At 31.8% G+C, this 13105-nt stretch overlaps 1 protein-coding gene across 1 annotated transcript; it reads right to left on the reverse strand.

Annotated features, from left to right (window-relative positions):
* Positions 1–531: 531 nt before the first annotated feature.
* On the reverse strand, positions 532–12511 carry LOC132759017 (cadherin EGF LAG seven-pass G-type receptor 1-like; the record flags this gene model as incomplete). The annotated part of the gene is made up of 8 exons (XM_060750741.1): positions 12462–12511; positions 12131–12247; positions 5041–5124; positions 3727–3954; positions 3444–3534; positions 3128–3237; positions 2182–2355; positions 532–660 (listed from the first exon to the last, which is right to left on the reverse strand). Coding segments are annotated over exons 1-8 (960 nt in total), but the record flags the coding sequence as incomplete, so codon positions are not given.
* Between the last annotated feature and the right edge of the window lie 594 nt (positions 12512–13105).

Here is a 13105-nt window from a genome sequence, read left to right on the forward strand (position 1 = left end):
AAAAAACCTTTTTGTCTGTAAATATCAAATTCCAAAATAATCTTACGGATTTTAATTTTGGCATAACGGTACATAACTTAAGTTTACTGAAAAAACACTTGCCATAGTGATAAGGAGTTAAAACTTTTAGTTTCAAATTGAAGGCTGTATGTTCGAAATATTATTTTTAAGTGTTTTTTTTTTATATTTTGCACAACATAATTACTATGGCTTTATGCATGCGATTCATCCCAAATTGAAATTATGAAAATGTTCATATGCATCAAAGTTATGTTTTTGGGTTTTTTTTATTAAATCAGTCTCAGGTCAATATTGACAAACAATACCCTTTGTGGAAATTTTGTTGCCCGATCTGGTAAAAAGAATCATTTATCCGCGCCAGTCTCCAAATAAGGACCTTAAGTATTTGTACATGCAATGTAGTAAAATGGTCATTTATTTATGAACAACATTGTTGTGACTAGTGGTATAGTCCGTTTAATGTTAGAATCGGCATGTGCAGGTTCGTTGTTATAAATAGAAGAAACATACCTTAAGTTCCTCTGACTGTATAGTTTCGCGGTCGACAGATGCTTTTACAGTAATCAACCCAGTACTTTCATCCACAGCAAAGTATACGCTCGTGTTGTTCATCTTATATCTAAATTTCGCGTTTACACCCTGGAGAATATTATTTAAATAAAAATTAAAACATCCATAAACTTATAAAGCACATTACGATTCAGAATGTTTTTTCTTCTTTTTTATATTAAGGTGCATTATGTGTTTAAAACATTGTAATAACGGATTAAAGCATCATCGGTAAAAAAAAATAAAATAATGTGTCACAAAGGAAGAAAAAGGTAACAGCGGTATTTCGATTTCTGTACAAAATATCAAATCAATATCATTAAATCAATCAATATAATCAGTATAAAAGGACACAAAAAATGAAAGCGTTTCAAAAAGTAATGTTTAGGCTTCCTGTGCCTTTAAAGATATAGTATGCTCATTTTTATATAAAAAACAACACTTCTAGTGCAGAAATTATTAAAATATAGGAAATTCTTACTGAACATGTCTCACTTGAATAAGTGAACGCATAAACTATGTTTGGAAATCTCTATTTCTTTTACCTGGTAAGTTTATTGGGTCTTTTTTTTAATCTATCATTTTTTTGATGACATTATGTTTGTGTTTGCCTACAGTGTGTTTAGTTTACATTTAAAAAGAAACTGTATGGAAATAACCATTATTTTAATATATGAAATTTGAGCATAATACATCTTTTACAAAGAAAGTAACGATGTGTTTAACGTTACTTTACAAATTGATATTTTCATATGTCAAATGTTTTGGACATTTGATAAATTCAATATTAATTCTATTCAAAGTGTTTTTCTTTCTAAACTTAAGATTAGATATAACAAAAGTAAACGACTGTATCTGGTACAGTAAGAACACTTTGCATGATAGGCAAAGTTCTTCAGCAAAATATGTGATCTGGTTTCTATTTCTATTCATCTTCAAAGAAATAAGATAGGATTGACTGACAAAAAGTTTGCAAAGTTTTATTCTAACACGACCCGCATTTTTCCCTATTGAACATAGAAGAACCGAAAGTGTGTATTATTATGCAATAGAGTCACTGTTTGACGTTCTATATTTAGAGGTGTGACGTAATCATTGTACATGTGACGTAACCACTATGAAATCCGACGCGCTGACAATAAGTACGGAAACAAATCAGGCGCAATTTTGCTTAAATAATATATCCAAATCGGTGATTTTATCGGTGGATAACATCACTGTTTGTCGTTCGGATGCGCAACATTATATCACTCGGGCTACGCCCTCGTGATATAATTCCTCGCATCCGAACTCCAAACAGTGATGTTATTGAGCTATAAAATCACAGTTTGGGATATATTATTTCTTAAAGAAAGTTTGTTGATGTACTTGGCATCGGAGCAGGTACCAAACTCTATGCAAAGGCTAGTTTGAGGTTATTGTTAGGCAGTTGTTAGGTTAATGAATAATAATGATAAATAAACCATGTGTGTTGTTTTCGAACTAGTGTTGCCATTACAACGCATATCATGTTTTATATTTTTTTTTAAAAATATCAGACAGGTAGTACAAACATCATAGTAAACATGATAATATTCACCTGAAAAATCACAGCACACTAATAAGACTTACAATATCCCTATCAGTAGCCGATACTACACACAAGATAGTTCCCACCGGACTATTTTCCATGACTGAAACATTGTGAGTTGTCTTTAACATTTCAGGTTTGTTGTCATCAATGTCGGTGACGTCAACTTTTATACTGGTGTAGTTTGCACGATCTTTATTGTTGGTTTGAAACCCCTATTTATATCAATAAATTGTAAATATTGTTTAACTACAAGTATATAATGAAGTATGGATGGTGTGTCATATAATTAAAGCGAAAGAATCTCGCGAGATCTATGACAAATTAATTTTACCTTACGTAATTGTTAAGTATAAGTTATTTAAACTTTGCATGATTCTTGGATAAGAAAACAGACACATTAAAGCGACAAACATTCGGGGCCCACAGATCCCGTTTTCAAGTTAACTGCCCTTATTTTTTTTTCTTTTTGCTATTTAAGGTCATTTCAAGGAAAAATAACTTAATATACGTAAATCAGACAGATTTAATTTGAACAAGTTGTGTATGTTATCATTTTATTCGTGGTAACAATTACATAGTTCACGGAATTCAATTCAACATAAATGTTTTCTTTCTGGCGCATGAAAATTCTTCTTTGGTCATTTTATTAGAAAATTGGCATAGATGTTGATTCAACAAACAAAATCTCAACTCAAATTATTGCAGTATTGATTGAAATCTTTTGAAAAGCAGTTAGCTACACGGGAAAGCAGATATAACAAGGTCTTGCTTATCTTGATTCTAAAATTGCTGCCCTTAGAATAAGTAAAATGCTAGTATTCAAGGGCAGTTGATTCGATAAAGAGGCGGGTGACTCCAAATATTCTTTCGCATAAAAGTTACGTGTTATCATATTTCCTGCATTTACTTTTGGCGCAGATTGATATATCATTTCATGATATAAAATCGAAACATGGTGATCAGAAATATTTTAAATATCATTACCTTTACAGTTATATAATAAGCATTCACTTTCTCCCTATCTAGTTTCTTTAAGAGTTGCAGAGACCCTTCGCTCGTAACATCAAAAATAATATCCTTGTCAGATGGTGTCACTGCAAAAAGCATTCAAAGGTAAACTAATTTTATTCATTTTAACGTTAAATGCTTTTACAGCTTTCAAATATCTATGAATTTAACTTAATAAGTTAAAAATAGACGTGGTTGCCTGATGTTGTCGTTTACCGATAATATATTGTAATTATCTGTATTATGATCATTTGTGTTTGTTATAATAGAATTGTAAATAAAATATGTTTACCCGAAAATAGTTCGTAGTTTATCTGCTGATTTATACCCGTATCCAGATCCTTTGCCCTTACTTTGCATTCAGTCGTCACATTTGGCAATGTCTGCAATATGGACATTACAGAGTCGTTAGATAACCGCAGTTGCATTATTTCTTAAATCATACTTCAAAACATTATGTTATATTAAAAATCAATTTAATTCCAATGCGCGATGATATTTTAACTGGAAAATATGCACTAAAAATTGTTACGTTTACTTCTATTATATTGTCTAGAATGAAAGGTAATACGTACACCTTCAGATATGCTACAATTATAAACAGTTTGTTCAAATTCAATTCCTTGATCATCCGCGTCTCCAATCTTAATATTTATAGTAAGCGCTATGGAGCCTTTAATCTTCACATAACTTGTTAAGTTCTTTGGTGGGTGTTCATAGTCAAGAGTCATAGACTTTTTTAATTTGATATATTTTGTATCATTTCTAGTGCCCTCGTCAAGAACTCCTCCAGAAAAGTTTACCTAGATAAATAACAGATTCAAGACAAAAAGTATAATGGCGTTTGATAAATATTCAATTTTGATTGACTGATAATTAAGATGAAAGGTGATTGTACATAAAAGTAACATAATGCACTATAAACAAGACAAACATCGATATACAGCATTAAATAAGCGCAGAAAGTTTAAAAGATATAGAGGATATTTGTTTGTTTCAGTGTAAGATCGAAAAATATTTCACCAAGTGAACACCAGATGCAATATTTTCCACGAGTGGCGTAGCCACGAGTGAAAATATAATAGCTGGGGTTCACGAGTGAAATATTATTTGATCTTACATGTAAAACAAACAAATTTTCTGTTTATTTCATGATTTTTTAACGATTTTTACACCATTTTACTGATTTTTGCCGCGTAACGTCATGCTCTTATCTTCATGACGTCATCAAATAATGAGGTCACAATGTTGAAGCAAAATATTATTCCATGATTATTTTTAGATTTTAGATGTTTTTCAGCACAACGTTCGTAAATATTTACGAACTACAGTTATCACGTACATTTTTTATTATGATTGACTACATTTCCGCTGAAAAAAAACATTCATTAATGATAAATATTTTATTTTTATGCCAAATATAGTTCGGCTACTGTGAAATTATATTTGGTAATCATTACTGTGAAATTATCAGAATATAATTAACCGTTATAATTCAGTAATCTATTGCAAAACATGTAATAAATCTCGTTATTTTCATTCTTGAACAATTAGTGTCATTAATTAAACTATTTTGAAGTAATTAGTTTTGTAATTAGTGTATCATGTCTTCTTATACAATATTAACAGCTCGATCACAATCAGCATTGACATGCGGTCGAAACACACTACTTTGTGATATTTATGTCAAGAATCTTACTCAATACATGTGCACAAGAACGATTATTTTGAAGTGTCATGTCTTGAATTTAACATTTTTTTCTGTTCGTCAGGAATAAATATAATGGAAATTATACTTTCAACATAAACAGTGATTATTGAAATAGTTAAATAGATATTCTAAATTACGTTTCGGAATGAAAATTACAATTGTGAAAAGGCTCTCCTACCTGCGTGTTGGCATACGGATTGTTAGCATGTAGCTGATCATCACAAATTTTAAAGTCTAATAAGGCATCTTGGTCTGTTTTGTACTAATAAAAATATATGGAATGACATTAAAAAAGTTAATTTAATATTCACAAACAATAATATATTGAAATTGGCTGAGGGTAGCAACAGAAGGTCATATACATGTACATTTATAACTAACGATACTGATGTTTTTATTGTCTTTTAAGACATTTTTCTTCATGCATATACTAAATTCAAGATTTTATAATATACTTGTATGTAGTCTATTTATTTCAAATATCTGAAACCTTCAATCGTTCCATTAACAATATATATGAAGTTATGTAAAATACAGGGTTTAAGTTCCACCAATCAATTAATCAAGCAGAAAAGCATTGTTTTTATTACCCCTAATATTTTTGCCCTCGTATTACCCCATTCGTCAGGCATTCTGAATGGATAAATGTCATAGAATCGCCTTCTCTAGATTTTCTGAGTATTATTTATCATAAGGACATGAGGATCGTTAAATGCCACAAAATTTACGAAATATTTTAAGTTGTCCCCTTATCATGTAACACGTAAAGAACCATTTTGAACCATATACGTTAAATTGTGATAAAACACAGCATGAAAGTAAAAGTACTCAAAATCTAAGTTCGTAATTTGAGTTACACCCATTTGTAAATGTGTAGTAAACATTTTAAAACTGTTGGTCTGTATCCAAAAATGAATTAAATCTACTTGTATTATGTTCATAAGTTTTTTAATAGACTTGTTAAAAAACGATTTATATCTCAGTACAGAGAAATACAGAAAAATTACGTGCTACATATACACTATTTTACTACATAATCATTTATTTCAAAATGTAAGCTTTGTTGCATATATTTGTAATATTATAGATTTTACGATCTTAGTAGTGATTCCTTGAAACATGAAGCTCATATTAAGCATTGATAATTAAATCAGAATGTAAATTTCGTTCATTCCTTCCATGAATTTTTTTACTATGTGCATATAAGTTGATTGCTACCCTACAATTCAATGCTAAATTGTAAAATATATAGTAACATACTTTACATGAATGATTAAATAGTTGTATATAAAATTGTTATGATATTTTTAATTCATTACCTCCCTAAATGATCTACTTTACTATAAGAATAATCAATGGGGATATTAATCTTGAAAATTGAACACTGTAAGATATATGGGTTCTTAAATTAACCTGATATGTACTAACTACGCAGTTGGTAGGCAATATATCTATAAATACATGATTAATATGCTAAAATTGTAAACAGTATAACAATCGAACACATCAGTGATCATAGAATATATGCACAAATATCGAACTTCATAAACTGAGGGTACCTGTTATGTTCTGTTTTTTTTGGGTGTGTTTTTCGATATTTTATATGCAAGAGTTACTTTACGGGATCATGAACGTTATAAATTGTCTCGTCAAGTTGGACAAATCAATAACTCTGTAAATTCTTGTTTAAAAAAATCAGTAAGTTCTTATGTAAAATAAACAGTTTACAGATCTAAACTCAGTGAAAAATGATTTGTGGGATGGAGTTTGATTTGAACAGAACTTAAAAACTTAGAAAGTTAAAGAACTATCCTGTACATTTTATTTTAGAACTGGATTGCACAGACATCTCCTTGGACTACGCGAGTTCATGGAAAGTAAACTTTGAAAGGAATTATGGCAAAATATAAAGTTAAAATGACGTTCTCATGTTCACTAACTATATACTCTTTGATGGGCAAAATATCACTTTAAACTTTAAGTCACAGGTCCTTTGTGTGGCTCTGTTTTGCATTTGGAACAGTCCATTGGTATTGTAATGGGTTATTGTGGTAATTATATAATTATTGAGCTACTAAAAGTATACAACATGGTCACACTACACTGATGTTCAATATAACACCGCAAAACGTCCGTACCGCAAAACGTACGCGTGTGGACGTTTTGCGTCGCATATCGTACAAATGTGGACGTTTTGCGGTGCATATCGTACTTGGTACGTTTTGCGGCGAGAGTGTGTCTTTGCGTCGCATATCGTCCATATTTTCTGTACTAAAATATATTCATTATAAACGTTACTTTTATTGGTTCTGTCACTTTCATATTGTTTCAGGTAAAGATATGACGAAATAAACATCAAAGTCCATTTTTTTTGTGATCCTAAATAATTCTGACTTTTTTATTTAAAAAAAAGAAATGCACATGTATGCTTAAGCCGAGGATGTTTTTCGAATAGATTTTTTATGTAATGGAACCAAGCAGCAACAGCAGCAGAGATATAAAAACGATGATATTGAAATAAATGCTATCTTATAGACATACAGAAAAGGACGGCTTTACGGACGGTCGAACCGGGGATTGGACTGAGTGAATGACAAAAAATATTAAAATTAAGCTTTGCTTTTGAAAATAACTTACATATACAATATGTAATTGCATCAAGAAGTGGAAATGATTTTTTGTGTTCTTGTTGACTGTGGAAGTTTGGTTCTACCGTTCATTTTTACGGGGGATGGATAGGGGCTTTTGACAGCGCGAGAGGGCTATATTGTCATGGAGATTGGGCCTTTAAGTCGCCTAGTCATAATTGAGCAAGAGAGCTTTTGTCGCGGGGGGGGGGGCAGGTGGGGATGGGGTGCATTTACACGGGGGAGGAAGTGTTACACGAAGGATGGAGTTCTTATGATAACTTGTTTGGAGTTCTTATGATAACTGTCACGGAGTTCCTGGAAAACGTTACGGATTTCTGTGGAAAACTTTTCTATATACTTGGAGAACTCGCGTAAAAAATGGTTATTTTTCACTTTAAATGGGGAGTTTGAGGTGCTAAATTAAACTTTGATAATTAAGCTTGCCCCACATATTGTATTTTGTTTCAGAAAAAATCTTTTAGTCCATATTTTGTCGCCTTTTTAAAAAAAATCTGGTAGTTTTGAGAAAAATTACCAAATTACTTGCTAATTCGTACATATTGACCTTTTCATTTGTGATCTTCTTCGTTGCTATTAATTACCTAATTATTATGGAGAGATGCAAACATAAAGCCCGGGCTAATAAATTTATACCCGACTTTTCAAATGTTACGGAGTTCTTGCGATAACTCAAAATATGTCCTTGAGTTCTTATGATAACTTTTGTTACTGCCAGTGTGTTTTGTGCTTAATCACGGCACGTTTATTTTATTAGTCAATAAGTGTGTAAATCATTATGAAGCATAGTACGCTTATCATTTGCAAAATAATTTGGTTATATAACGTTGGTTTTGATCGTGTTTTTCAGTTCAAGAGATATTTTTCTTACCTCCGTTTCTTGTGTTTTTGGCTTGCAGCCACGGCTGCAAGCCATTTCACCTGGAAAACTTGTTCCGGTTAGGTGGTTTCCTGCTTACATCTGTTGGTGCATGATTGAACGGGAAACCAGCTGCAATCGTGCCAATCGCAACTTTACGGCCTGTTCCGTCAGTCTTCGGATTAATGATAATAGCCGATGTAGTTCCGATTGCAATCGTGCCAATTCGGGCGATTCCGTCATACTGCGGAGTAATATTACGGAAATCTAAGCTATTTTAGTTACTTCGGTAATCCCAGTTTGTGTATATAAATAGGATTTCTATTTTTACTTGATTTATCGGTATAAACGAAATTGTTCCGTTTCATTTGTTTTTCAAGACGCAAAAGTTAGTTTCTTTTATAATTGTTTTTTTGTCTGTATTAGTTTTATACAATAGAGAATGGTGACTGTAGTATTATTCCGTCTTCAAAGGGTGGTCCTGCTTACCAAATAACGCATGATTAAGTTATATTTAGATCTACTGAACGCAATTCAACTTCTTGGTGAGGTAATCTAAAAATAGCCCATGCATATCATTAACCTTGCCACGTGCTGATCTATGTATCATAGTTGATACATGCTTATTAATTGGTACCACGTAACGAAGTATTTTAGTGCATTTACTTGTCTATAAAGCAAAGGAATGATTTCGCTGCGAAAAAGGGGAAATGAGATGTGCACACTTGTTTTCCTTCAGTATCACGTTTATATTTTTACGATTGATCATTTTCTTTATTAGTTTTATACAATAGAGAATAGATCTAAATCGTTTTGACAAAAAAATATTCGGTTTTCCAAAAAAACAAAACAAAACAACTAAATAAACCCTTTATGATATACAAATACAGTAATTTAAAAATAAAATGTGATAATAAATTGAAACCCCCCAAAAAATAACAATTTTAAAGGGTTGGGATGAAGGCACAACTGTGCAAGCCTTTCCTTTTAAAAGGAAACTTTATTTTGTGTTTGTTTTGGTCTTTGTGTGTGTGTGTGTTTTTTTATATTTTATTGGAATGACTGTAAACATACTTGATGTAGAGCATTTACTTACAGGATAAAAATACGCTTTGAATTTAATACTCAAGCATGATTTCGTCATATATACATTACTCCTGGCAGTTTTAGAGAACATTAAGTAACTATGCTATCGGTATGCATGTAAATGGTTCTCAGCAAAATAGTAAGTAGTATGCACTACCCTTATCTAAATTTAATGAGGTGGGTGTCGTCTTTATGTATTCAACAGATATTTCAATTTCTAAAAGGTATCAGTTTTTGTCATAGAAACGTATAAAGTTCTATGACAATGATATGACGATAGAAAGTAAGTTTTTAATAAGATATGTGAGTCACCGTAAGGTTCATGCCGTTTATCGACCTTTTTCCTTTCTCTATTAAATCCAATGTAGCATCACGTGACGTACAGCAATTTCCATATTTCGGAAAATTACTGCATACATTTTTCTTATCAAAGTTGGAGTCCTAGTGGAAATTTTGCAACAACTTTTGCTGTAATTGATTACAAAAATATATTGTCGAACTTCTTTCGCTCGAACCCGTAGGACACGTGCAAATCTGTCGAAGAGATCGGTAGTAATCGGTTGATTTTTTATTCATAAAAAGATCATACATTTCGGGTGCATGGGTGTGAAGGATATCCCGGTTATATACGTTACATGGTATATAATGATACAATTTACTTAGCCGCTTCTTGAGGGAAGCCCAACTACTTATTGTCTGCTTTAGAAAGGCGGTTGCTTAAAACAAGTTATCTGAGAAAAAAAGTGTAAGTTTTAAATATTTTTTCCTTGGCGATTTAAGCCATGTTACTGCTGAATACAGGTGACCGCTGATTCAGGTTTTCCTAAGGATTTTTGTTTGTTTGATTCATTTTACGCCTTTTCCCAACAGTATTTCAGTCATATGGGCGGGTTGTTTCCATCGTTCCTGGAGAGTTACACCAGTACTAGACTACCTTCCCCGTGCTTAACTACCAAAGCATCTCCCGGGGATCGAACCAACGCCAGAGAGGTAACAGGATTAGAAGTCATCGACTCAAACCCCTCGACCACGGAGGCGGTCGTTCCTGAAGATGTAGACTGTACACCAAAGCAGTTTCATGTCTTCTCCAGATCATTGATCGTGTTTTAATTTTGCCACATGGCCTCAATGTTGCATTTGCGGAAACTTATGACATAAAACTTTTGTTGACGAACAGTATACACAGAAACATTTAATGCATTCGTTGGGTTTTATAAAGTCAATATGATTTCGCACAAATTTAATTAGTAACTAAAACACGATCAAAACCAACGTTATATAACCAAATTTTTGTGCAAATGATAAGCGTACTATGCTTCATAATGCTTTACACACTTATTGACTAATAAACTACACTTAAACGTGCCGTTATTAAGCACAAGAAACACACTAGCAATAACAAAAGTTATCATAAGAACTCCAGGACATATTTTGAGTTATCACAAGAACTCCGTAACATTTCAAAAATCGGGTATAAATTTATTAGCCCGGGCTTTATGTTTGCAAACTATCTACTATAATTAGGTGATTCTGTATAGCAACGAAAGAAGATCACAAATGAAAGTCAATATGTACGAATTAGCAAGTAATTTGGAAATTTTACTCAAAACTACCAGATTTTTTTTTTTAAACGGCGACGAAATATGGACTAAAATATTTTTTCTGAAACATAATACAATATGTAGGGCAAGCTTAATTAATCAAAGTTTAATTTAGCACCTCAAACTCCCCATTTAAAGTTAAAAATAACCATTTTTTACGCGAGTTCTCCAAGTATATAGAAAAGTTTTCCACAGAAATCCGTAACGTTTTCCAGGAACTCCGTGACAGTTATCATAAGAACTCCAAACAAGTTATCATAAGAACTCCATCCTTCGTGTAACACTTCCTCCCCCGTGATTTAGCTGCCTTGTAATATTTGAGAGAGAGAGCTTTTGTCGAGGGAGGGAGATTTTAGCCGCCTTGTCATATCTGAGTGAGAGAGCTATTGTTGTGATGGGGGGAGGGGCTTTAGCCGCCTTGTCATAAATGTATGAATGACATCTGATCATTGATAACAAAGAAATGGCAGTTTTATCACAATTCAATAATTTGACTTTAAAATATGTCTTTATTTTTATTATTTAAAGGCAAATAACTCTTGACATATTCAGTCGTTTTAGCTTGATCAAGACCGTATTATTATACATATTCTGTATAAAAAATTAAGAATGGAGAAGAAACGAAAGCACTAACAAGGTGAAATATAGTGCGTTTTTTTTCATTGTTGAGATTTTATGGTCATAGATATTCTGTTGAAAATTGTCAAGATTGAAGAAGAAATGAAAGCGTTGGAGTGGTAACAATGTGAAATATAACAGATATTGAAATTCAAGGGCAGATAACTCTGGACATATTGCTTAGGATATGTGGATGCTAGAGTGGTAACAAGCTATATTTGGACGGACAGACAGGCGCATACTCAGGTGAGCTAAAATTAACACACAATAACACCTGATAATAACTGGTCAAAATTAACGAAAATTATATAAACTTTAAAATATGGACGTTATGCGGCAGGACCATGCCTTTTTGCCGCAGAACGTACGTCAGAAAAATGTGGAAGATATGCGCCGCAAAACGTCCATATACTTCGGACACAACCTAAGTAATTGTAAAAATATCAATATATTTACCTCCAGTATAGTCAGGTTGTACGGACTATTAATCTTCGTACAATTTTTGAAACACAAACTTGCATTTACAGATGAGGCTATTTGTAATCTGATAACAATATGATGATCAAACGGTGACTAAAAAGAAGACAAGTGACATTTAGATAGCTAGCAATATTTTCTTTTTATATCAACTCGGGTATAAAATAGTTAACAGCTTCGTAAAGCTACTATTGTTACGCTTTAAAACCCTTTTTCACATCATTTTAGCATGAATTATATTAATATTTATATATGGTCGACCATTTTATTAATAAAATTGTAAACATCAAAATAATTTACAAAACAATACCTCTTTACATTTCCAGTTTAAGTCCATGCCAGTGTCATTTATCTAAATTAGATTAAAGGGATTACTTTATTATCATATTTACCGATAACGGGTTTTATCTAGTAAATTAAAACAACAAACAATAATTTTTATTTTAAATTTAATTTTTAAGGGGCTGTCATTTTATTTTTTCTGGGTAAAAAACCCCTTAATCTGTTGCATTTTATTATACAAAATTTTAAAAGCTTAAACAAAGTTGAATTTTTCCCTTTAAAATTTAAGATATAATTTTATGGAAATAAAAATTTAAATTTTTTTTTTAATTTGTATTTAAAATTAAAACCCAAAAACTTTTTTCAAAAAATGCTTTTTTTATTGATTAAATAATTTTTTTATAACTAAAATTTTTTAATTTTTTTTTTTTTCACTCAATAAAAAAAAGTGAAATTTAATTTGGGTTTATAAAAAATGGGTTTAAAAGTACCAATATTTAAGCAAGGGGGCTGGGTTTTTTTTTGGGGGAGTAAAATCTTCGTAAGATTTTGGGCGGGGGGCCAACTGAAGTTTTTGGTCCCGTTAGCTTTGGGAAAAAGGGGCTGGGGGGTTTTGTTTTTTTGTAAAAATTTGCCCCGGACAGCAAAATTCCCTTTGCACAGTATTTGTTA

Source organism: Ruditapes philippinarum, unplaced genomic scaffold (genome assembly GCF_026571515.1).
Source record: "Ruditapes philippinarum isolate M1 unplaced genomic scaffold, ASM2657151v2 ctg3315_1_1_1_1, whole genome shotgun sequence".
NCBI lineage: Eukaryota > Metazoa > Mollusca > Bivalvia > Venerida > Veneridae > Ruditapes > Ruditapes philippinarum.